The 25,727-nt window shown below is 51.4% G+C and overlaps 2 protein-coding genes across 2 annotated transcripts in view; one reads left to right on the plus strand and one right to left on the minus strand.

Moving 5' to 3' along the window:
• Positions 1–4,033, minus strand: part of COPA (COPI coat complex subunit alpha) — a 54,337-nt gene extending 50,304 nt beyond the window's left edge. Inside the window, exons 1-2 of the mRNA XM_062192571.1 lie at positions 3,889–4,033; positions 1,102–1,215 (exon numbers count right to left, since the gene is read on the minus strand). Coding sequence (XP_062048555.1) covers positions 1,102–1,215; positions 3,889–3,928 — 154 coding nt within the window. The 5' untranslated portion in view covers positions 3,929–4,033. The remainder of the gene's footprint in view (positions 1–1,101; positions 1,216–3,888) is intronic.
• Positions 4,034–4,104: 71 nt separating this feature from the next.
• NCSTN (nicastrin) lies at positions 4,105–19,184 on the plus strand. The gene is made up of 17 exons (XM_062192572.1): positions 4,105–4,240; positions 5,430–5,534; positions 9,036–9,159; positions 9,896–10,017; positions 10,459–10,604; positions 11,343–11,493; positions 11,794–11,903; positions 12,173–12,325; positions 12,980–13,084; positions 13,250–13,327; positions 14,165–14,337; positions 16,323–16,425; positions 16,541–16,636; positions 16,926–17,013; positions 17,269–17,423; positions 17,706–17,918; positions 18,449–19,184. The coding sequence occupies exons 1-17, from the start codon at positions 4,156–4,158 to the stop codon at positions 18,569–18,571; spliced, it is 2,130 nt and encodes a 709-aa protein (XP_062048556.1). The 5' UTR covers positions 4,105–4,155; the 3' UTR covers positions 18,572–19,184.
• The last annotated feature ends 6,543 nt before the right edge of the window (positions 19,185–25,727 follow it).

Genomic DNA, 25,727 nt, shown 5'->3' on the forward strand with positions numbered 1-25,727 from the left:
TGTTCCTTTCATATTCTTTAGTCTCAAAGGGATTCCCAACAAACAAGGATTAAACAACCACAGGAGACAATAAATACTTCTATCTCCCGTTTTTAAAATTTTATTTATTTGAAAGGCAGACAGGCAGAGATGGAGACAAAGAGAAAGAGAGATCTTCCATCTGTTGGTTTACTCTCCAAATGCCCACAACAGCCAGGGCTAAGCCAGGCCAAAGTTAGGAGCCCAGATTCAATCTGGGTCTTCTACATGGGTGGCACGGATCCAAGTACTTGAACCATCACCTGCTGCCTCCCAGGGCAAGCATTCGCAGAAGTAGGAATTGGAAGCATAGCCAGGACTCAAACCCAGACATTCTGATTTGGGATGCAGGTGTCCCAAGCAGCATCTTTTTTTTTTTTTTTTTGACAGGCAGAGTGGACAGTGAGAGAGAGAAAGAGAGAAAAAGGTCTTCCTTTGCTGTTGGTTCACCCCCTCAATGGCCACTGCGGCGGGTGCACCGCGCTGATCCGAAGCCAGGAGCCAGGTGCTTCTCCTGGTCTCCCATGGGGTGCAGGGCCCAAGGACTTGGGCCATCCTCCACTGCACAGCAGAGAGCTGGCCTGGAAGAGGAGCAACCGGGACAGAATCTGGCGCCCCGACCAGGACTAGAACCCGGTGTGCCGGCGCCACAGGTGGAAGATTAGCCTTTTGAGCTGCGGTGCCAGCCCCAAGCAGCATCTTAACCCCTGCACCAAACGCCCACCCTCTTGTATCTCTTAACTCTCTCCTAGAAACTATCTTTTTATCAGGGCTGGTGTTGTGGCACAGTGGGCTAAGCTGCTGCCTATGATGCCGGCATCCTATATGGGTGATGATTCGTGTCCCAGCTGTTCTACTTCCAATTTAGTTCCCTACTAATGTGCTGTTGTGGCCATTTGGGGAGTTTGCCAATGGATAGAAGATTGCTTTCTCTCTCTGTCTCTCCCTCCCTCTCTGTAACTCTAGCTTTCAAATAAATCTATAAATCCAAAAAAAGAAGGAAGGAAGGGAGGGAGGGAGGGAAGGAGGAAGGGAGAAAAGAGGAAGGAAGGAAGGGAGAGAGGAAGAAAGAAATTATCTTACCATCATGTTCATCAAACTTGTCAATGAGGGTGCACATTCGGTAGTCCCATAATTGGATGACCCCATTGTGTAAACTTGTTAGGATCCAGGGTCTTTTGGGGTGAAAACTGAGCCCTGGAATAAAACAGAAAACAATAAAATAAACTAATAACCCCTATGATGTCACCTTCTGTCAATTCTGATAAGAAAAAGGAAATGCTAAGCTAATCACAGGTCTATACATTCATTTAACATGCCAATGCTTTTTATTAGATGTTAAACACTGTGAAAATTATAATGTTAGATGCTGGGTTTTTGTTAATATTCCTTCAAATACTGTTGAGTTTTATTCTATGGTGCAGTTAAGTTACCTGGAATCAGATGATCTTTTTGAGGTTTACTTTTTAAGTTTTGTTACAGGGGGTCCACAACAGCCTTTAGACTGGGACTAATTTGAAATCATTCCAAAGGTAATACCAATCCTTTGGGCTCTATATGTTACACTGAAATATCAGCTAATCTTTCCATCTCAGTTAGTAGGAACACAAACTATTTCCACTCCTGCATGAGCTCCAAGGATTATTCCGCCCTACTCCCTACCAATTTTTTTTTTTCTAAGTTTTGGATAATTTTCTAACATACATGTACAGGTCAGCACTCAGAGGCCAGAGGGGACCCCCTGCAGATCTCCAGGGCCGCCTCCTCTTCTCTGGTATTCTGCCCAGCAATGTCCAACCATGCTTGTTTCCAGCAACTCTAAACTCTGTCTTCTCAGGAAGAAGCCTTCTCATAGAAGTCTTCCTCCTACCTTCACTGCAGCCTGCGAACTCTGTCTAAGCACCAAACTAAAACAGTTACAAGACTCACCTTGTTTACTTCCCTTCTCTCAAGAATCGTTTTCCTGCACTGCCTAATGTCCACATCTGAAAATTTTCACTTTCTACATTTTGTTCAGTTGTGTTGTTATTTAAGGTAAAAAGGTAAAATATGGTTCTTATCATGACTAGAAATAGAAGTCCCCAGAGGTAACAACTGTTAACAGGTTGGAGGATATTGTTCCGGACTTTAATAAAGTTCTGTATAAGCACAAGCCTTATTATGCTATGAGAATGAGTGTCACATTATAATGTTCTGCAAACTTTTTTTCTTACTTATGGTATGGATATCATCACATTTAGCTACATATAAACATAACCTCATTCTTTTTATAACTGCGAGGAACAAGGGCCTCATAGTTTTAAGTTAGCCTAGTAATAGGCTTTTAAATTCTTTCCCCCAATTCCTGGCTATTAGAAGCACTTATTGAAGATACTTCTACACATAATCTAGCCTATTTACTGTATTATTGAGTTAGGCTGAAGACATTAAAGTGGGATGGCTCAGGAGTAGAGTACATGCATCTAACATTCTGGTAGATATCGTTTAACTGGAAAAAACTACCAATATACAGTCTCATCAAGATTAGGAAGGTACCCATATTTTGTACACATTGGTTAACACAAGATGTTATGCTGGTTTTTTGTTTTACTAATGTAAAATCAAAAAAGATACTTTTTTTTTTTGCATTTCTTTCATTATGTGGAGGTAGAACAATTTTCATTATTTGTGGAACACTTATTCTTCTAAATTGTCTATTTTCCCCTTAAGTTGCTTGTTTCCTCCCCTTAACAATTATAGTGACACTCAATGGACAGTAACCCTCAAATATTCTGGCACCTTTTTCCCCTCATCTACTGCCCAAAAAGAAATTAGGAGAAGAGAAAACTTAAGGATTCTGGCAATCCATTCCAACCACCCACATCCCAGAAATTCACGATTCCCATAAAACTTAGAACCTGCTCGGAATACAGTCTCACACTGACAACGAACATTAATTACTCACATTTTACAAATGAGGAAATAAATTTGAAGACATTAAGTAAGTCTCCCACGGTCATACAGCTTTTTGCTGAGTGTCTCAGGGTTCCAAAGCAAGCCCAATTGACTTCAAACACCAAGTTCCTAACTACTTTGCTATGCTGCATCTATCTATTCCAGACACATTTTCTCCAGATCTCGGTAGACCTCCCGTCCCTGCCTTTCCCAGTTTAACAATCCGAGAGACTGCTAGTGCAACATCATCATGGGGGTGTCTTCCACCACCGTGAGCACAGCTCAAGCTCTGGAGTTGCCAAATTAACAAAAATGCAAGGTGCTCAGTTACATTTGAATTTCAGATAAACCACAATACTTAAAGATTATTTGCTCTGTGACATTCAAATGTAATTGGGCATCCTGTATTTTATCTGGCAACCTTACCAAGCTCAGGTTTTCCCGGGGCTACAGACCTCAAATTCCTATTTCCAGGTAGGAAATAAAGCCCAATACAGGCACTGGATGTTAAGATGGTGCAGGCAAAGCCTCCCTAAGTCAGGGGGCCAGTACTCCCCTCCGAAAAAGTTCCTGACTTGGAGCGAGTGAGAGACTGCATCCCCAGAGCCATTCCGAATAACAGGTCACAGGGCCTTGGAGCAGAAGAAAACAAATAGGGCGCGGAGCCACCGGGAAGCGGGAAGGGAAAGAACAGGGAGCCGGACAAATGGATCCTCCGCGGTGCAGGAAACGCTTTACAGGTAAACCAAAGCCCGATGAGACACAAGGAAGACAGATCCGGAGAACTGCCCGCTAGGCCGAATCTCCCTCCCTCCGTCTTCCCGGGTTCGTCCCGTGGGCCCCACGCAGCCGGCACGTCCACCCATTCTCTCTTCCCCTATAACAGCGCCGCCCCTGACACCCAGCCTGCACGTCTCCCCTTTTCTTCTTCCCTACCTTTGACCCGCGCGCTCTTGGTCTCGAATTTGGTTAGCATCCTTCAGGCCTCCAGCTCCAGCGCCCGATCCCCGAGCCCTGCCACTCCCCGCTGCCCTTCGGACGCCTCCACGTCAGCGACCCTAGGCAGCAGCTCCCGGAAGCTCCTCCAGACACGAACTTCCGGTCTCTGGGGCTCCGGGGCACCGAGACGGCGCCACCGGTAGCCTAGAGAGGCCACTACCCGAGAGGAGGGGAACCGAGGCTTCCGCTCAGCGGAGAAGCAAGATGGCCACGGATAGGGGCGGCTCTGGACCTGGCCCGGGCAGTACGGGTCTTCTTCTCCTGTTGTCTTTCTGCGCCCTACTGGCAGGTGAGGCCCCCTCGCCCTTGAGCTCCGCCGTGTGAGGGGAACCCTTCGGACCTGCCCAAACGCGAGCGCCGGCGTCTCCCTTTTGGTCCCTTCTGCCCCTCTGTCCCCCCACCCTGTAAATCCTCTTTCTCTTTCGTTCCCACGACAGAAGTTCCCCCTTTGCCTGAACCTGTAGGTCCCTTCTCCACTGCGGCACGTCGTGTCGCTTCATTACCTGCTCCAGGCTCTTCCTGGACTTCCAGCCCGCTTTGTCCGGTGCCTCAATTCCCTACAGCCCAGCCACCCCACTCATAACCAAAGGTGCAGGTGTGAAAGTTTAGCTTCCTTCCCTGCGTTTAGACTTTATTCTAAAGATGAAAACAGCCTCGTTCTGTGGGTGCTGTGCACGCTTAAAAGGTAGATCATTTCTTCTCTGTCGATTACGCCATAAACCCGTGTCTCAGTTTCTTTCATTAGTGAAGGGAGGCCAGGGTAGGGTGTGGGAACTCTTAACTATTGCGAGCACGAAGTATTGACTCGAGGAACTTTAAGCCTTTATAGTGTGGGTAAATGTGCTTACTTTCCGATATATGGCTTTCTTGTTGGTTGAGCCCTAAAATGAAAACATGGCTGTATATAATCAGGACTGTGCCTTCCCCAGCATTCACATTGTGTTTTAAGATCCCTAAAGGAGAAGCTACAGCAGCCTACACTGTGGGCACATGCAAATAACCTACTGATGTTAGATTAACTGACAGGTGTGTGACATAAATGTCTCCCAATTCTGTTCTGACTCCTGGAAAAAAAAATCAATTTTTTTCATTATTGTAATCTGTACTCTTAAACCAGCACCCATGTAATATGCATGTAGGATAGAAAAGTGGAAGGGTGCCCACACATACAACCAGAAGCTGGCACATCACAGGTAAACACCCGTCCTTTGACAAATCAAGTTTTCTCTTTCTTAGCTTCACCAGTACTTCCTCTACATGGAATATGTTGTAATCTTCTGAAGCAGTTAGCCAGATGCTTGGTAGAGCATTTAAGTGCTCCAACAGGGTGCCCAAGAAGTGAGAGTGGATGCTAGTTTTGTGTTTCAAAGTACAACATTGAATGATTTACCCATTTCATACATACATCAAGAATAGGACATGGTAGAAGCTAGTACCAGTGTCTCTCAATTTCTTCTAACACTTTGTCTTCTCCTCAGGTTTGTGTGGAGGAAACTCAGTGGAGAGGAAGATCTACATCCCCTTAAATAAAACAGCTCCTTGTGTCCGTCTGCTTAATGCCACTCATCAGATTGGCTGCCAGTGTGAGTTGAGTTGGGGTTTGTGTTTGTGGCTGTTGGTGTTTCAGTCCTGTGCCCTGCTTAGGAGTCTAGGCACTCAAATTAGATGTGAGTAGAAGATAATAAAGAAGTATCCATCAAACCAGGCAAGATAATTAATAAACAGTAAGTTTTAAGAAAATTCTATATACCAAACATTTTAGATATATACTTCATCCAACCTACCATGAGAACCTCAGCACCATTTTGCAAATTATGAAACCCAGACTTAAAGAAGGTAAGTAATCGTTCCAAGGTTATTCTGGAGTAAAATCAGGATTTGAACCCTGGCATCCCAAGTTCTAAGCCAAGACTGTTAACTACCCTACTATACTATTTTCCAAGGAGAAAGAAGTCTTATATTCCATGAAGTCTAGTCAGCAGCTGCACTCTGACATCTTTTTGGGACCAAAATGGGCTTTTTGTTCTTTTTTAAAGCAGCCCTGTTTTAAAGATTTTATTTAATTATTTGAGAGGTAGAGTTACAGGCAGTGAGAGGGAGAGACGGAGAGAAAGGTCCTCTGTCCACTGGTTCACTCCCCAAATGGCCGTAAATCGCCGGAGCTACACCAATCTGAAGCCAGGAGCTTCTTCCAGGTCTCCCACATGGGCCATCCTCCACTGCTTTTCTAGGCCATAGCAGAGAGCTGGATGGGAAGAGGAGCAGCTGGGACTAGAACCGGCACCCTATGGAATGCCAGCACCACAGGCAGAGGATTAACCTGCGCCACAGTGCTGGCCCCCAAAAATGGGCTTCTTAGAAATAGTAAACTAGGGACTGGCATTGTGGCACAGCAGGTTATGCTGCGGCTTGCAGTTCCAGCATCCCACATTTGAGTGCTGGTTCCAAGCTGCTCTACTTCCAATCCAGCTCCCTGTTACTGTGCTTAAGAAGGCAGCAGATGATGGCCAAAGTACTGGGAGTCCCAGCCACCCATGTGGGAGACCAGGATGGAGCTCCTGGCTCCTGGCTTTAGCCTGGTCTAGCCCTGGCTGTTGCAGGCATTTGGGGGAGTGAACCAGTGGAAGGAAGATCTATCTGTCTCTGCCTTTCAGATAAATAAGTATATCTTTAAAAAAAAAAAAAAGAAAAGAAAATGTCTGGGATAGTTGGCAGGTATCAGAAGTTTTGATTAGGCCGGCGCCGTGGCTTAATAGGCTAATCCTCCGCCTTGCGGCGCCAGCACACCGGGTTCTAGTCCCGGTTGGGGGGCTGGATTCTATCCCGGTTGCCCCTCTTCCAGGCCAGCTCTCTGCTATGGCCCAGGAAGGCAATGGAGGATGGCCCAAGTCCTTGGGCCCTGCACCCGCATGGGAGACCAGGAGAAGCACCTGGCTCCTGGCTTCAGATCAGCACCATGCGCTGGCCGCAGCGGCCATTGGAGGGTGAACCAACGGCAAAAAGGAAGACCCTTCTCTCTGTCTCTCTCTCACTATCCACTCTGCCTGTCAAAAAAAAAAAAAAAAAGTTTTGATTAAAAAAAACAATGAACTATTTGAAGAATAAGCATTGAAAATGAAGTATTCAAGTTTATCTTGTGCTTTGTAAATGTGTTCCAAAATAGATTGCCATGACACTGTGATTCTAAAACAACTATCAAAATCACAGTGAGGAAAAAAGTTATGATCTGAAGACCAAATCCCAGTTTTTCTGTTGCTTAACTTGGCTGTTGTCATATTTTGTTCTTTCATGAACAGCAGCTCTGTCGGAGAGTAGTTTGTGTTATGAATATGTTAATTGTCCCATCTTCCTGCTAAAGGAAGCACTTGACCAGGTTTCTACTCTGGGTTTGAGGGTGGTAGAGACCTAAGTCATCCATGTCCAATGCGGGCTGTCGGATTGCTGGTCTTGCTAGAACCTCACTATCAGCGTCAAAGGCCAGGCCCTGTACTCTTGGAGCTGGACTTCATGCAGTGCCCTGTTGACGTGAGTCATCCTGCTGCATGTTCTTTGAACAGCCCCATGGGAAGTGAAGCAATAGCCTCTAGAGACTAAAGCCAGGCACCAATACAGAGAGACAAGAGGGGAGGGGCTGGACTCTGGCCGTTTCCTCATGAAGCTCTTGTTTCCTTTTCAACCTGTTTATGTTTTATTTCTAAGTCTTATTTGGTCAAATCTGTCTATTCTGAGCAAACTATACCCTGACAGCATGATAAAACGAAGGAGAAAAAGTGAGACCCAGATTTGATTTTCTGGTTGTAATGACCTGCTTCTTCTAGACTCTTGAAGGTGCTCAGAGGGAGCTATATGTGTTTCTTTTTCCCCACTCCCTTGCTCCCTGCTTCCCTCCCCACTGTGCCATGTGAGTAGAGGTAGAAAAGCTGCGCCTCATTAAAGGCCCAGAGAAAGCAAGCACAACTGAAGACTGCGTAGTCGCCACCTGGATCCCAGGTTTTTCAGTCTAATATTGTAAATTCTTCCTTCCTTCCTGGAGCTGAAGTTATGTATTTTTTTTATTTGCATACCAGTTTTCTCATATCCCATATTTTAAATGCCATGGCAAGGACTGCTGTTTTTTGTTTTACCCAGAACATCCAGTGGTATCTGGATATTATCTGCAGTTGTTCCAGACTCTGATAGTCCTCAAAATTTTATTGTTAGAACTGCCCACGTAAATTTAAATATCTCTGTGTTTAGACCACAGTTAAATGTTGGGGCCTTGCTCTCCCGTGTGCAAATTCCCAGTGGCAGGTATTTCAGTGCTGTGGTCTAGAAGCACGGTTCTCGTGGCTGGCTGTTTAAAATGAAGGATTGATTTTCACAAAGGAAGATTCAAAACTAGCACTGCAGGCTAGAGACATACAGCCTCACATCGCCAGTGGGAAATACAGGTTGGAAAACTTTGGTGTCAGTTTTTTTTTTTTTTTTAAGATTTTTATGTTTTTTATTTATTTGAAAGGCAGAGTTAGAAGAGGAGAGACAGAGAGAGATCTTCCATCTGCTGGTTCACTCCCCAAATGACCACAATGGTCAGGGCCAGGTCAGGCTGAAGCTAGGATGCTGGAGCTTCTTCCAGGTCTTCCACGTGGGTGCAGGGGCCCAAGGATTTGGGCCATCTCTGCTGCTTTCTCAGGTACATTAGCAGGGAGCTGGATCAGAAATGGAGCAGCCAAGACTTGAACTGGACTCTGTAGATGGTGCTTTAACCTGCTGTGCTACGGCACCAGCCCTGGTGTCGATTTCTTCCTCAATGTTGTGTATGTGGCTGATATGGTTGAGAGAAAAGGGAAAGAAAATGAAGATCACAGAGCCTCTGTGGTATTTCATGAACAAGGGTTGTAATGTGTTCTCTGGGGCCTATTTGTCATCCACTCCCTCCCGTTAACCTCCTGATGGAGCTGGGACAATTCAGCTTTGCGCTGAAGTCCAAAGATGACTGTATGCATCCAGATAATGTTGTTTCATCTTTAGGAGTAGAATCTGTGAAGGCAAAGTCAGAAATGTCAACCATGGGAGCTTTAATTTGACTTTTTCTATCCCTTCAGCTTCAATTAGTGGGGACACAGGAGTTATCCATGTTGTGGAGAAGATGGAGGACCTGCAGTGGGTGTTGACCGATGGCCCCAACCCTCCTTACATGGTTCTGCTAGAGGGCAACCTCTTTACCAGGTAAGACCTGGATGTGCCTGCTAGGGAAATACCTTCGCAAAGGGAAACATTTAATGACACCAGTGTGAGTAAAAGCTTCCCTTGGCTGCCCTGGTCTGGTCGGGGAAGGTGCAGGAGTGGCTCTCGGAAGGAATGAGTACCATCAGAGGCAGTCATCTCAGTGACCTAAAAGAAGAGCTTGGGGTGGGCATTGGGCACAGCAGTTAGGACATCACTCAATATGCCCACATCCTGTGTTGAAATGCATGGGTTCAAGTCCCAGCTTTGCTTCCTGTTCCAGCTTCTACTAATGTGCACCCTGGGAGACAAGGGGATGGTTGGATCCCTGCCACCTATAAGGGGAACCCAGATTGAGTTCCCAACTCCTGGCTTCAGCCTGACCCAGCCCCAGGTGTCGTGGGGATTTGGGGAGTGAACAAGCAGATGGGAGATTCTCTGTTTCTCTGCCTTTCAAAAAAATTTTTAAAAAGAATGATTTAAAAAGCAGAATAGAGCTGTAGTGAGTAAAGACTCTAGGGAAGACGGAGGAGTACCAGGGTCACTCAGGGGCAGGATAGATGAGCCCTGAGCTCAGCTTGGGCCTTAGTCTGGAATCAGAAGTTAGAGACTGGCAAAAGGAAGAAATGAGTCAACAGTTCTGAGTCCCTTAATTCTCCATTTGTTGCCATCTGGAGGGCAGGCACTGACCTGTCTGACTCTTTCCTGTCTTCTGTCATGGTATTCCTCTCTATTCCAGGGAGACAATGGAGAAGCTGAAGGGGAGAACCAACCGCATTGCTGGGCTTGCAGTGACCATAGCCAAGCCCAATTCCACCTCAGGCTTCTCTCCCAGTGTGCAGTGCCCAAATGATGGGTTTGGTAAGAATCAACCAACTAGCGAAACCTATTGTTACACAAGGCTCATTGTTGCTTCAGTGTCATGTCTTTGTGAAGAGGGTGTGTGTGTGTGCCTGCCTGTGTGGATTGTGAGCAGCTGACTCCCAGACAGAAGTGTTTCTTTGTGCCACTCATCCCTTCCGTCTCTTGCTTCCCCTCTTCCACTGGCCTTCCATCATTCCTTCTTGTCACATGCTCGGACCCCTAATTTGCCAACCTCGGGTTCCCTGATACCAGTGGCTCTCTATTTCAGTAGGGGTGATGGTAGAGTCAGGCCTCCTTTGCACCACTGCCTCCTTTTGAACTCTCAGTTCCAACTCTATGAAATTCTAATCTTTATCCTTCACTGGGTCCCTAAGAGCTTGGTGCATCAATGACCCATTTGTCCCTCACCCTGTCCTCCCCCCCCCCCCCCCCCATCAGGTGTTTATTCCAGCTCTTACGGGTCAGAGTTTGCTCACTGCAGAGGTGTGCCATGGAACCCCGAGGGCAATGGCTTGGCTTATGAAGACTTCAGTTTCCCTATATTTCTTCTTGAAGATGAAAATGAAACCAAGGTCATCAAACAGGTAAGGATTTTGCCAGCTCTTGCCAGTTCTGGCTAGGAAGAGCGTTATTTATAGGCTATCCTACTGCTCATTCTAACGCAACCTATGAAAGATGCACTACAAAAAGAACCAAGAAGTATTTTCTTCTCGTTTTCCCCTCTCCTGTTTCTCTCCTGCCTGATACCACAGCATTAAAGGTTTTTAGACTGGAAGAAAATAATAAAGGAAAGAATAATCTGAAGCAAGGTGTTCGGCACTGGTTAAGAATCAGGTAAAAAGATCATTGGACTAGGAATTGAGACATTCAATTTGGGAATATCTCAGGTTCTTTTGAGCTCTGATATGGACCAGTTCTAGTCTAGTGTCTTCGTTCTTGGCACAAAGAGCAGTTAAGAGATATGTTCAAAGTTTCATGGTGAGTTGATCTTGGATCTTAGTTTTGATCTCTAGTTCAATGTTTCTTTTATCAAGTCACATTAAGAGCAGTGGCTGACGATCCACATTAGGCCAGGCATTTGGGGTGGGTTAATTTCATCTGCCCAAGCCAAGCCATTGCATCTGTGTCCTTTTGCACCTGTTGATGAGTTTTTCTCTTTGACCTTGTAGATCCTGTGGTTGTACCAGGACAACTATAGCTCAGGGACTGATGTCTCCCAAATGGGAGTGGCTTAAGGATGGAGCTGGGCCCTCCTCTTTCTGAGAAGTAAGGGAGGGCCTCCACAGCTAGCTGTCTCAGTGGGGTCCGTCTCCCCCTTCCAGTGCTACCACGATCACAACCTGAGTCAGAACGGCTCAGCACCCACCTTCCCGCTGTGTGCCATGCAGCTCTTCTCACACATGCATGCTGTCGTCAGCACTGCCACCTGCATGCGGCGCAGCTCCATCCAGAGCTCCTTCAGCATCAACCCAGGTAGGGCAGATCCCAGCCATGCTGGGTGTACCGGGGTAGGGGAGGAGAAGCTGGCCAGAGGAGGTCTTGGTAGGGAAGGAGAGGGCGCAGGCAGGGAGTGCAGGGTAGAAATGGAAACACTTCTGGACAGCTTCAACAGCTTGTAGCTGAAGTGGGTGGTGGCAGTGAAACCAACCTGGAAGAGCTGGAGGTTGAGAAAATGATGCAGAGTCCAGGGGCCGTGGTCAGAGAAGGCTTAGAGGCTTTCTGTACAGCTCCCCTTTCCCCTAGTGCTGTTGATGGCCCACTGTGTCCATGCAGAAATCGTCTGTGACCCCCTGTCTGACTACAACGTATGGAGCATGCTGAAGCCCATAAATACATCGGGAACATTGGAGCCTGATGACAGGGTTGTAATTGCTGCCACCCGAGTGAGTGTTGACCCCTGATCGGGATGGGCAGGATTAGCACAGAAAGACCCGGCCTGGCTCTTGGGAATATCGGATTTCAGAGTTGCTGCATCAGGCATGGGGGGGGGGGGCTCAAATGGAGAGGGATCTGGGCTGTGGGACTCCCAGGCTCTGCTCATCACCCCAAGATACGTGGGTCGTCTCAGCTGAAACTGTGGGGAACGTTTAGGCCTGGTCTTAGTTTCTGGGTTTAAAGGGCACTCCCACTGCCTTTCTTCTGCTGTACCCAGCTGGACAGTCGCTCCTTTTTCTGGAATGTGGCCCCGGGCGCTGAAAGTGCTGTTGCCTCCTTCGTCACCCAGCTGGCTGCAGCTGAAGCTTTGCAGAAGGCGCCAGATGTGACCACCCTGCCCCGCAATGTCATGTTTGCCTTCTTCCAAGGGGTAGGGCTGTTTGTCTGGGGTGGGGTGGCAGGGAAGGAGAGGGTCTGGGGAGGACCTCAGCGCTGGACCTAAGTTGTGGATCAGCACAGAGCTTTTGTATATGCCCTCGTATGTGTCCCCTTTGAGTTCCTCTGGGTTTTGTTTTTGTTTTTGTTTTGTTTTGTTTTGTTTTTTTGAAACCTGCTACACCCTGAGTTAATGTAACCCCCTCCTAGATCCCCTACTGAGAAAAGGTCTATTTGAGGCATCCTTTCACTTTCATTCTCTGGATCCCTCCTGCTCCCTCCACCCAGGAACCCACTGGCACCCAGCCTGGCCCCAGAATAAGGTCATAGCAGCCATAGCTGAGTGGGTGGAGGAGGGCGAGAGTCAAGAAGCAGGCACAGAGCAGCTATGGGTTGCTTGGGCGTTTACGAAGGCCATTTTCCCCATTTCTGGGCACAAGTAGTCCTGTGATGCACACATGTGAGTGGTGGTCACAGTCCAAGGGGTGGTGGGTGGAAGGGAAGTCACATGCCTGGAAGCTGACTTAACAGTTGAGAGGACCCGAGGCAGTAGCCTTCCTGCCTGCTGCTTTGGTGCCCTGGCCTTCCTTGGGGCTGCTCTGACCATCTGGAATGTCTGTTTCCTTTCTCACCCATGCCCACGCCTCAGGAAACTTTTGACTACATTGGCAGCTCGAGAATGGTGTACGACATGGAGAAAGGCAAGTTTCCTGTGCCGTTGGAGAACATCGCCTCGTTCGTGGAGCTGGGACAGGTGTGCAGCACGTGTCTTTCTCCCCTCCCCTTCCCTACTCACAGCTTGCCCCTCTGTGGTCCTGTTGTGCTCACTTCTGGTACCACCGCCTCTTCCTTGACTGCCTTCCCCCAGACAAGGGCCAGAACAGGAAACTGATTGCTGCTTCTTCATCTTCTCCCCAAGGTGGCCTTGAGAACCTCGCTAGAGCTTTGGATGCACACGGATCCCATGTCTCAGAAAAATGAGTCTGTAAGGACCGAGGTAACCAGAGCATCTCTCTTCATTTCCTGCTTCAACAGCTTGGTATATGGGCCGCATCCCCAACCCCTGCCCTGTCCTCACCAACCCCCAGGGCCTGTGAGACGGGATCAGGTTAGGTGTTGGGTGAAGGAGGAACACCACAGCCATTGTTTCTTGCTGAGAAGAATCCTGAGCCAAGCGACTTCCTGTTGGTTTTCTGGATGGGTAGTTCTCTGATCACTTGGTGCATAGCAGACTGCCACTGCCCAGGAAGGACAAGTGGTGACCAGTGTCCTTTCTCTCCTTGCTGCCTCATAGATCCAGTTGTCAAGGCTGCCCTGCCAGAAGTGCAGTCCTGGCTCTGTCAGATGCCCTACCCCAGTCGTCTTCTACTTCCTCAGTGCTTGTTCAAGACCCTTCCTCCCTTCCAGGTCCAGCTCTAAGCCTGCTTTCTACCATGAAGTCCTCTTCCTGCCATTCCTGCCTTCCGTGTCGCCCCTGCTCTGGACTCCTGTAGTACTCAGAAAATCAGTTACCCGTTTGGCGTCCAGCTTACAGTTCTGCCTTACTAATTTGCTCCCTCCAGTTCTGTGCAACAAATGATCAGTGAAGCAGCCACTGAGAGGAAGGCAGTGTCCAGAGGACAGTGGGATTTACCTATAAATGTGAAAAAACACAGGCCTCCACTTTGTGCCCTGATTTTGTAGCTCTGAAAAGAATGGTGAGAGCTACAGGAACTTCAGAGAGCTCTGTTCCCAAAAGGCTTGGGGTATATAGATCTAGGAGAGCATAGGGTAGCTCCCCAAGCTGGTCTCCCGTCCCCAGCCTCCCATGCGTTAATCTGCCCTGGCTCCCCAGGTGGAGGAACTCCTGGCCACACTGGAGAGGAGTGGTGCTGACGTCCCCGATGTCGTCCTCAGGAGGCTGAGTGAGTCCCAGGCCCTCCCACCATCTTCTCTGCAGCGATTTCTTCGAGCTCGAAACATCTCTGGTGTTGTCCTGGCCGACCACTCTGGTTCCTTCCACAACAAGTAAGAGTCAGGCTCTGCACCCTCATTCTCTGAGAGAGAGTATATTGTGCAGACTATGAGAAAGCTCGCACTCTCTCCTCTCCCCACACCAACCCCCTCCAAACCCTCTAGTAAGTTTGTGTTCTTGGCTCTGGGGCCTGTTCATGCCAGACCTGGCCGCCTCCTTAGATTCAGAACACCATCCTCAGCCTTGGCTCTGCTTCTCTCAAGCTCTCCTGGGACTTGAGTTCCCTAGGGCTGCCAGCAGAGGGCATCATCTCAAACAAGAGCGGGGGGGGAAGCAAGCTGGGGTTCCTTTGGCCGGAGGAAAGAGAGCAGTCCCTGTCCATGGCCCTGCCTAGGGTGCCACAGACACTGTTAATGCACCTGTGGTAGGTGCACAAGGATGGAAATGTACCCTACAGTTGGGAGGGGGGCTCCAGAGACAAGAAGTGAGGCCCTGTTAGTCCTCGCTTTCCTGCTCCATGATACCCTTGAGCTCTGCCTGACTTGAGGCCTGGGACAGGAGGGCACTTCCTGCTCAGGCTGGATTGCTGAGTCCCCCAGTCTCCTTGGGGCCAAATGGGTTTCTAAGCAAAAATGCTTAAGCTCCAGTTCTCCAACCCCAGCCAAGTAGCACGTTTTCATTCATTCAGGGGAGTGAGGGTTACAGCAGTTAGGGTCAGGTCTCTTCTGCACCACTTTGGGATGATTCTGTTTGAACACATTTTGGACTTGATCCTATGGCTGAGCTGACTGAGGGGCAGGGGTCCTCTGACAGTCCAGGCTGGGAGTTCTTTTCTTTTAGCTCCTCTTTTAAGACCTACCTCCTTGGGGCCCCCCAAGGATTGTCATGGTTACTCCATCTGGTATATTCCTTTTTTAAAATTTTTTTTAAAACTTTATTTATTTTGATAGAGTTGAGAGAGGGAAAGATAGAGAGAGATAAAGAGAGGTCTTCATCCACTGGCTCATTCCCCAAATGGCTACAACAGCTGAGGCTGGGCCAGACCAAAGCCAGGAGCCAGGAGCTTCTTCCGAATCTCCCACACGGGTGCAAGGACCCAAGCACTTGGGCCATCTTCCGCTGCTTTCCTAGGTGCATTAGCAGGGAGCCGGATCAGAAGTAGAGCAGCTGGGACTCAAGCCAGCACCCATGTGGGATGCTGGCGCTGTAGACAGTGGTTTATCCCACTATGCCACAGCGTTGGCTCCTGGTTTGTTCTTTTTTTTTTTTTTTTTTTTTTTAAGATTTATTTATTTATTTGAAAGAGTTACATAGAAAAGGAGAGGCAGAGAAAGAGGTCTTCTATCTGCTAGTTCATTCCACAATTGGCCACAATGGCTGGAGCTGTGCTAATCTGAAGCCAGGAGCCAGGAGCTTCTTCCGGGTCTCCCAAGCAGGTGCAGGGGCCCAAGGACTTGGGCTGTCTTTAGCTGCTTTCCCAGGCCATAGCAGAGAGCCGGATAGGAAGTGGAGCAGCTGGGACTCGAACTGGCATCCATATGGGATGTCAGCACTGCAGGCAATGGCTTTACCTGCTACGCCATAGCACTGGCCCTGATATATTCTTATATATCTGTGAGCAGACCTGATCCTACCACCTGTCTGACCCCACTCCCCTCCCCCACTGTCAGCTACCCTCAATATAAATGTTCAAGCACACAGTCGTACAGTAGTCCTGATGCATGTCAGAGTTCTCTGAAAATCAGGTTGACTGATCTCGTGCATCGCCAGCCCAGATCATCCTGTGTTGAAAGACCTCGGCCCATTTACCTTCTTGACCTTGTCTGCCAGGAAAGTCTGTTACTTCCCTAGTGACTCCCACCCTTACTGCTGCCATTCTCCGTATTTCCTTTAATGTGGGATCCTGATTTTCTCTCTTCCCCTTTCCTCTGGATGACGAAAAGTAAGATGCTACGTTCCTGCATCAGAGGCATTTGAGTAGCAAAGGGGCAGAGCCTTGGCTACACTCAGCCAAGGCTCATGCCGACTTTCCTGGCAGATACTACGAGAGCATTTATGACACCGCTGAGAACATTAATGTGGTCTATCCAGAGTGGCTGAGCCCTGAAGAGGACCTGAACTTGGTGACAGACACTGCCAAGGTAGCACTGACCCCAGCTGGGTGGGAGCACAGGGAACGCGGTGAAGATGCCGAGAAGGTTAGTGCTTGAGGATGGAAGAGACGGATCACTCAGCCCCACTCCTCACCTACCACAGGCCCTGGCGAATGTGGCCACGGTGCTGGCACGCGCACTGTATGAGCTTGCAGGAGGAACCAACTTCACCCACACAATTCAGGCTGATCCCCAAACGGTAAGAGCAGATGGGCCCCAGCCCCTCTTCCTCCTCAGTTTGCACAGCAGGCTGCCCCCGTCCTTTAGGGCCCTTGTCTCTTTTCCCAAACCTTACGCTTGGTGCACCTGGTGCCCCAGAGAGCTCCTGGATGGGAGTCGTGTACACCCTCACGGCTCACCTCCATCTCCCAGCTCCAGTCCTCCTGGCCAGCCTGCTTCCTGCCCCACGACTGGATCTCCGCTCGGAATTCCTTCCCTGGGCCTGCTCCAAGTCCCAGGGTTTTCTCTTGTCGCTGTTCCAATCCTAGGTCACCCGCCTGCTCTATGGGTTTCTGATCAGAGCCAACAACTCCTGGTTTCAGTCTGTCCTCAGGCACGACCTCCGGTCCTACTTGGGTAAGCATGTGGTGTGCAGACAGGACCCTTAGCTGAGCAGAGGTCATCACTTCTATTTAACCTTTACTGGATTTTTTTTTTTTTGCCCCCATCCTCCCTTCCCCATTTTACTTTTCTTTCTCCCTGTGTTTGTTGGGTCGTTTTCACTTAACCTTCCCTCTTCTGGCTCCTGCCAATTTTGGACTTTCCTTGTTTCTGCCTGCCCTTGCCCCACCTTCCACCGACCATCGTCCCCTTCCCTGGGTCTGCAATCAGGCGACAGCCCTCTTCAGCATTACATCGCCGTCTCCAGCCCCACCAACACCACCTACGTGGTGCAGTATGCCTTGGCAAATTTGACCGGCACGGTGATGAACCTCACCCGAGAGCAGTGCCAAGACCCAAGTAAAGTCCCGAGTGAAAACAAGGATGTGAGTGGTGGTGGGTGTCGGAGGTGCCCCAGGCCCCTTTCCCTGCGGATGGCTGGCATATCTACTGGGCCTGGGTGGACCTGGGGAGTGGGCTGGACAGGTCGGGGAGGCAGCCCTTGGAACATGAGCTCTGAAGAGGCAGTAGCCTGGGTGGAAACAGTCTAAAGGGTGGGACGATGACAGCCAGTGGGGGTGGTGGGTTGGAGCATGGTGTGGGTCTGAGGCGAGAGGGCGAGTGAGAGGATCACCTCAGCCCACAGTGTGGCCCCTCCTCCTCTGCAGTTCTACGAGTACTCATGGGTGCAGGGCCCCTTGAATTCCAACAAGACGGACCGGCTGCCCCGCTGTGTGCGTTCCACGGCACGGCTGTCCAGGGCCTTGTCCCCTGCCTTCGAACTGAGTCAGTGGAGCTCCACTGAATACTCCACATGGACTGAGAGCCGCTGGAAGGACATCCGTGCCCGGATATTTCTCATCGCCAGCAAAGAGCTTGAGGTGAGGGGTTGGGGGAGGCAGGTGGCAGAAATCTGTTTCATTTCTTTTTACGTCTCTTAGCTCCTGCCCACGTCCATTTGCCTCAGATTTGTGTTAAAAACCTGCGGCAGATCTGTCCCTGGTCAGTCAGTGTGTCCCAGGGGAAGGCTTTCTCACCGACAGCTGGAGTCTGTGTTCATTCTGGAGAGGCCCTGTGGATCCGGGAAGTTTTTCCACAGCTCCCATTCCCATCTGGCCCAGTTGGGATGAGCCAGTCCAGTATGACTGTGCCCCTGCCATAAGTCAGTCGGTGCTGTAAGTGCCAGGAGAGAGTCAAAGCCACAGGTCCTACTTTCAAGATGCTTAAAATCTAATACAAGGTAGACGCGAGGACAGAGACATGGCATTTCCCAATGGGGAGATTTAAGTTGCCCGTGACTTTCCCCTACTTGGTGCTTGAAGCCCAGATCCCCATATCTGCCAGCCGCAAACAGTGGCCCACTGCAGCCACATCCCCTGAGAATCCTCCTCTCCTCCCCCGTGCCCTGCAGTTCCTCACCCTGATGGTAGGCTTCGGCATCCTCGCCTTCTCGCTCATCGTCACCTATTGCGTCAATGCCAAGGCCGACATCCTTTTCATCGCTCCCCGCGAGCCAGGATCTGTGTCTTACTAAGGAGGACCCCAGCGTGTCCCGCCAGCTCTGCACTTCCAAGATCATCAGTCCCACTGGGACACAAACCACTAGTTTGTCACTGGAAGCTCTCTGAGTCTGCCTCAGACTGGGATTAACAGAAGGGAGTGGAACTGTCCAAAAGAGACAGAGAGGAACAAGTCGCCTCTATTCCCTACCCATTCCCCAACCCCTTCCCCGTCCTTTCCTCCTCTCCTACGCCTGCCAGATTCTGGAATTCCAAACAGGAGCTTCTTGCTGCTGTTGAACTCCTGGTCTCCCACCCTAATTTGCCACCCTTCAGGATCCCTCTTCTCTTTTGGCCCTGCCTTGTACCTTTCTCTGCTCCCCACCCACCCCTCCCCTCGAAGCCCTGAGAAGGAACACTGTGGGGGCAGGGGCGACCGGACTGAGCGTGCTCCTTCCCATCCCCCTCTCTGCAGGTCCTCACCTGGCACTTCAGGGTGGGTGTGCTGCTGGGAAGACTCCCGCCTCCAGCACACACTGCTCAGTTGTACTTTTTATTAAGCTGTAATTTCTATTTTTGTTGTTTTCTTTTTCTTTTTTTGTAAATATATAAATAGGGGGTTTCATTAAAATAGGTTATCCCATCTGACTTGTGCTGTGACTCATCCCTCTGCCCAGACAACCTCGTTCAGTGAGCCCTGACAGCTTCTTGGTCTCCAGAGGACCCAAGAGGAAGGCTGGGTCGGACACAGTCCTGAAAGGAGAGCTCCTGGCAGAGCCCTGGCTCCCTCTTGTAACACCAGCGTTGGCACGTGCCTTCTCTTGGAAAGGATGGCGTTTCGATGCCACCGAGACACCACCTCACCCTGAGCAGCTCACGTCAGGGTGAGAGAAGGGCCAGATACGCTCACAGCTGGGTGCAATCCAGTGCAATAGATGGAGCCACTGTGGCGTATCTGGGGCACTCTGGTAGCACAGAGGGATCCAAGACAGTGGGGGTGGCATTGGAGTTGGGATTTAAGACATTCACCAAGTATGGAAGCACAGAATGAAGAACAGGGACAAGTGCTGTGTGATTTGAAAAGGCGAGTTACCCGGTGTGGCCGAGCCACGAGCAGCCAGGCGGCGAGGCTGGAGCCAGGCCACAGAGGCATGCTCAGGAGCGTGGGCTTTATGTTGGTGGTGGGCTTTGGGTAGACCACATCAAGAGTGGTCTGGGACTGACTGTTTCAGAAAGAACTGGGCTCCGTAGAGAAGCTCTGGTTCCCGGGGTCCTCTTGGAGGCAGAACTACTGGAGTGGAGCTGCTGAAAGATCGTGGGCAGCGGCTGAGTCAGCTGAGGGGGAAAGCTGCAGCCTGAAGCCAGCCTTCCCCACGTTGCCGGCCAAGTGCCTGGCGCTGCCGCGGGCCTGCAAACCCCAGCCCCGCGAAGGACTGGCCATCCCCACAGGCCCCTGCCTTCCTCTTAGCTCTGCCTGGGCAACTGACCTGACCCCGCCCTGCTGAGGGGAGATTTTTCTCTGCAGATCCCCTCGAGGGTACGTGTTTGGGGTTCTGAGATAGGGAAATAACACCCATAACACCCGGCTGCTCCCCCCAGCCCGCCCTCCCAGTTGGAGCCCTAGAAGCTGCACTGTGCTGGCGGGGAGCTGAGCACAGCTGCCGCCATCGCCTGGGCCGGCTCCGCGCCTCCCTCGGCCAACAGGTCTCCCAGCGGACAGAGCAGTAAACTCCCTCATCCTGCTGGCAGCTTCGGGAAGCAGGGAAGTGGCTGGCGCCCAGTGAGGGGGCTGAACTGGGGAGCAGAGGCTTGAGCACAATCGAGGGATCAGGGGCTGTGGAAGAAAGAGAAGCGCAGGAGTTAGGACTTGGATACTCCAGCCTCCTCTGCCTCGGGAGGGCTCTTAAACACAAGAAGACTGTCTGCCCTCCCATGCCCCCATCCCTTCTCCCCCTCCCCAGAGAAACTGGGCTGCTTCCGTGGCCCTTGGAAAAGCCTGCTTTGTGGAAGGAGCGCAGCCCCCCAGGGGACCCCACTGGGACTCCCAAGCAGCTCCCCCACCCCAGGGGACCATGCTCTGGCTCCTCACCAGGTATCTCCTGTGCCCTGAAGACCGTGTGTTGAGTGGGCTGGCAGCATCTCAGGGCCACAGACTCCTGGATCCCCTCCCTTCCCCTCCCCCTTTTATCAAGACTGCTCACTTCTGTGCCTTCTGAGAGCTTCCCTCTTTCCCTGCTTCAAGCTGCTAGAGGACACTGCACTTTCTCTTCCAACCCATGCAGAGAGTTGGGTAACTGACCACCCCTGTCCCCAGGACCCAGCCTGTCTCCGCCTACTGTGGTGCTTCGTCCCTTAAGACTCAACGCTGAAGCCTTTCCTACCGGCTGGGGTCTATCTGTCCCTTAGCTTATTATTGGAGTGAAGGGGTTTGCTCTTCTCTTTCGCACCTCTGGGTCACTGCTTACAAAGGCACTTCCTGGGAGATGCTTTTCATCCGACATCTGCCATTGTGTGCCAGGATCCCATCTCACTCAGTAGGACCTCTTTTCTTCGAGGGGACATGAAGACCTTAGAAATGCTATCTGTGAATCTAACTCATCTGATAGATGGGGGACACGGAAGCCCAGAGGACTGATGTGATTTACCCAAGGTAAGTAAAAGAGACTGGGCTGGGGCTAGAATCTGCCTGACATCTGCATAGGCAGCCACGGCAGTAGCGAACGGTTGTTGAGTAAGGCCCCGAGCAAGCATTCTGTCCCAGCGTCATGGAAGAATAAGCGATAGATGCCTTCCCTTAGAGACTCTGGGTCCAGGGTCTAGATGGCAGGATGCGACATGACACGAGATCAATGACCTGGTGAGGCCGAGTGTGCACCATGCAAAATCGGCGCCTGAAGTGGGTTCTGCCAAATGTCACCAGAGGGAGGGTTTGCTTTGGGCAGGTGGGAACAGTAAGGGGGAGTTCACTAATGCTGGGTGACCTTGGAAAGGGCTTGCTTTCTCTCTGGGCCCCAGGGTCCTGATCTGTAACACTGGCCTTGAGGCTCAGACAGGCACTGCTGTCTGCCAATTCGTCTCCGAAGGTAGAGAGCTGGAGTTGTAACCTCCTCCCCCTTCTCACTCTCGTCTAAAACCCTTCAGGGCAGGCGTGATTTGAAAAGGACTGATGGATTCATGAATTCAGAGGTAGACCAAGAATCAGTTCTAGGAAGAGAGACCTGAGAGGGGCCATTGCCCTCCAACCCAGGGGCAGCAGGATTTGGGGAAATTGTGTTGCAGCATCCTGTGGAAGATCCTATCCCACTTTCAGCATCTTGGCCTTGAAAGCACTCTGGCGGCCGGCGCCGCGGCTCAATAGGCTAATCCTCCACTTGCGGCGCCGGCACACTGTGTTCTAGTCACGGTCCGGACGCTGGATTCTGTCCCGGTTGCCCCTCTTCCAGGCCAGCTCTCTGCTGTGGCCAGGGAGTGCAGTGGAGGATGACCCAAGTGCTTGGGCCCTGCACCCCATGGGAGACCAGGAGAAGCACCTGGCTCCTGCCATCGGATCAGCGCGGTGTGCCGGCCACAGCACACCGGCTGTGGCAGCCATTGGAGGGTGAACCAATGGCAAAGGAAGACCTTTCTCTCTGTCTCTCTCTCTCTCACTGTCCACTCTGCCTGTCAAAAAAGAAAAAAAAAAAACCACTCTGGCAGGAGTTACTGAAGTTTGGGCCAGCAGAGACGAGACCCTTGGAAAGTTGGGGTCTGATCAGACCTCAGGGTGGATTTTTACTCTTCCGGAACCGGGAAGGCAGAGGAGCTCCCACGCTCCTGTTGCGGAGGACGGCAGCTATGGCCCCCGTCCCCGACAGGGAGGGAAATTGGAGCCGGCGCAGGGGTCCTCTCATGAGGCACGAGGAGCAGCCATTGGTCTGAGATGATGCAAATGTGAGCTAGTATTGCCAGCCCCGGGGGGCTGCGGGCTCGGACCCCAGGGTCCCCAATTCTCCCCCAGCTCACAACTGAGAAGTCAGAGAAACTGGGGGATGCAGGGAAGAGAAGGTAGCGAGGACACCAGGAAGGAGGGATTCCTAGCAGGGCTGAAGGAGGGAAGGGAGGGGAAGGCTGAGCCCAAGGGGAGAAAGGCCAGGCGGGCGTGGCCAGGAGGGGAGTAGGCCCAGAGCTGGTAGTGACAGATGGGTGGACACAAAGAGGAGAGCTTCGGGGAAGACAGATGGATGGGGGAGGGAGGAGAAGAGGCTGGGGGCGGGGGCGGTGCAGTGGTTGGAGGCCTAATGAGATTGGAGATGGGCTCCGAGCTGAGGAGAGGTGAGTGGAGAGGGAAGAAGAAAGGGGCGAGGAGACAAAGGCGATCAGGCCTAGGGGGCCAGGGCCAGAGGGCTCGGGGGCTGGCGCAGAGAAGGGGGCTTCCCGCCGGGCTGGCAGCAGAGAGAGTGACAGATTGTGTCGTTAGCCAGAGTGGAGACCCGCTGTCACCTTCTTGAGGCACAGAGAGGTGGAGGCAGAGAAAAGACAGACTGACAGACAAGGGGAGAGACCCACAGAAGCAGAGGCTCTAAGACGCTCAGCCACTGCCCACAAACGCCACAGCCTCTGCCCGGCTTCCTCCTGCTGCCTGGCCCCTGTGACCCCAGGCAGGGCCTGGCCAAGCAAAATCAGCCTCCAACCCCCGGGCCACTCCCAGCCAGGGTCAAGCAGTGCGGCACAGCAAGGGTTAACTCCGTCTGCTCTCCCTGCCAGCCGCTTGCCTGGTTGGGTCCCCAGGGTTCCCCACATATGTCACCCCCTCTCATGCCAAACCCACTGCTTCCCCGGCTCCTCCAGGCCCTCCCCCACTCTCAAGGACTAGGCCCAAGCCCCTGTGTCTTCCCTGCCCACCAACCTCCCTCCCCCACCAGCCTACCTCGAGGACTGTCTGGAGCTGGAGAGACATTTGTGAATCGCAGTTGGAAAAAGTGAACATGTATAAAATGTCACCATCAGTTGTAAAGCCACACTAGCCTGCCCTGTCCCCAGACCCTGCTCCGCCTTCCTCAGTACAGCAAAGACCTCCACGCACACCTCCCTGAGTGTTCCTACCCCTTACCAGGGGCCTGGGGCTGCAGGCAACCTGAGCTGGCCTTGGAGCTCCCCCAGCCGCCCTCAACCATAGTACCCCAGATACAGGTGTGCGGGAAGCTTCTCACCTTCATCATGGCACTGGTGGGAGGTTTGGAAGGGCACTTGGGTTTACCCAGTACGGCCACAAGCCACCTTTCACCAGGGGTCCCAAAGCCCAGTGAAGAAGACAGCATCATCCCCACTTCACAGATGATGGAATAAGACAGTCTAAGCAACTTGTCCAGGGTCACCTATGCTGGGACCCAGGCCTAACTGACCCCAGGTTCAGTAGATGCAGTAGTCCTTGCCAAACACATATCCTTTCTTGTTGTTCCTCAAAACAGCAAAACCAAATCCCCAAGTGAAGGCTTGGAGTGGGCCCCTTCAGGTCTGGGATCTGGGGGTGACAGGTGCAAAGGAGGAGGAAGTAGTGCCCAGGGCACGCTCACTCTCCTCTCCCATCAAACCTCAGCTTGCATTGGGGACAGCTCAGCCTGGCTGCTTTAGGGCTGCAAGTTGTGGGGCTGGAGCATCTGATTAAAAGCTCACAGTGAGGGAGGTGGGCTTGGCTCCCATCTGCCTCTGTGCTCCCCACCCTTTCTGCTTTGAGGGTCTTTCTGGGTTCTGCGTCTGTGTTCCTCAATGCTTGTCCTTTGGGATCTGCCCTCCCCCCCTCCCCCATCTTAGTAAGAGTCCTTCACCTCCTCGTTCTGTCCACTGAGCCTCCCCACCTTGTCTCTTTGTCTCTGGCACTTTCTGTTTCCTCACTGCCGTGTGCTGTCTGCCTACCCCCCCTTCCCGTCTCTAGTCTTCGCCTGTCTTGGGGCCTACCTTGGGACCACTCCATCCCTGGGTAGCTGTATTTTCTCCATGTCGGTATCCGCCCAGGTCTGTGTCTCCCCAACAGTCCTCCTCTTCTCCTCTTTAAGTCTCTCCCCATGGCTCTGTCTTGCCCATATCTTGCATCTCTGAGTCTTCCACAAAGCTTTGGCAAAATGCAGCAGTTCTGCTCCCACCCTCTGCTTCTTGTTGTTTTCTCTCTCTCCCTGCGTCGCTGTCTTTTGTGATTGTGTCTTCCCATTCCTCCCTGGCTCCCCTGTATCTGTGACCCAATGACTTGGGTTTCCCATGTTCTTTCTCTTTCTCTGGGTCTGTCTGTCCCCCTGCCTCTCTGCTCTTCCTTCTGCTTCCCCTGTCTCTCTCCTATTCTTTCTGCATTTCTCCTCTCTCTCATGGCACTCTCTCCCGAGTCCCTCCGTCTCCCAATTTCTTGGATGGGGTGGAGGGCAGAAGGATGGGGGAGGTAGGACTGTTGTTGCTGGGGGCTCATTAGGTAGAGATTGGTTTTTAATCAGCGCCATGGCAATGATGATGCAAGAACTGAGATGCCACCTGATCCCCTGTCCCCCCCCCCCAGCCCCCCTCCTCAAGCCTCCTTTCCCCTCCAGCTCAGCCCATCTGCTGGCGCCTGGGCACCTGTCTGGGCCTGCCCAGGTGGGAGTTGGCACCTCCCAGACCTGGGGGTGGAAAGAGGTGGGGGAGCTTGGGGAGGAATTATGGGACTCCTTAGGGAATGCCTCTGGAGAAAGCCCAAAAAAGGTTGATCAGCAACAGGGAAATGGCAAATGCTTCCAACAACCTGAAGGCAAGCTGCGCTCCTGCTAAGGTCCTAGGCCGTTAGGTGCATTATCTCCCTCATTTCCACGGCAACCTAAGAAGCAGGGGCAGCCTTCGGGAATCCCATTTTACAGAGAGATATGTTGAGGCTCAGGAGGTTGCTGCTTGTCCAAGCACACACAGCTGGCAGAGCCCCTTTCACCATAGCTGCCTCTGGGGTCCTCGGCCATCGTGGTTCACGTTAGATGGTCATCAGGGTTCAACAGTGACAGTCACCGCTGAGTAGGGGAGGACACTCAGGTCCTGAAATCCAGACCACTACCTCTCTGTACTACCCGTGACCCCCTTTGCTGCTGCTGCCGCCACCCTGCAGCACACACACATGTGCACACACACACATGCATGAACACATGCCCACGGCGCACATGCACGCCGGAGGTGGCAGAGCTATTAGTGGGAATTTCATCCATG

The sequence above is a fragment of the Lepus europaeus genome, chromosome 5 (genome assembly GCF_033115175.1).
Source record: "Lepus europaeus isolate LE1 chromosome 5, mLepTim1.pri, whole genome shotgun sequence".
Classification (NCBI taxonomy): Eukaryota; Metazoa; Chordata; class Mammalia; order Lagomorpha; family Leporidae; genus Lepus; species Lepus europaeus.

Coding starts and splice junctions, on each gene's coding strand:
- NCSTN (XM_062192572.1), top strand. CDS start 4,156: ATGGCCACGGATAGGGGCGGCTCTGGACCTGGCCCGGGCAGTACGGGT. Junction 9,160..9,895: donor GAGGGCAACCTCTTTACCAG/GTAAGACCTGGA, acceptor TCTCTATTCCAG/GGAGACAATGGAGAAGCTGA. Junction 12,326..12,979: donor TGTTTGCCTTCTTCCAAGGG/GTAGGGCTGTTT, acceptor CCCACGCCTCAG/GAAACTTTTGACTACATTGG.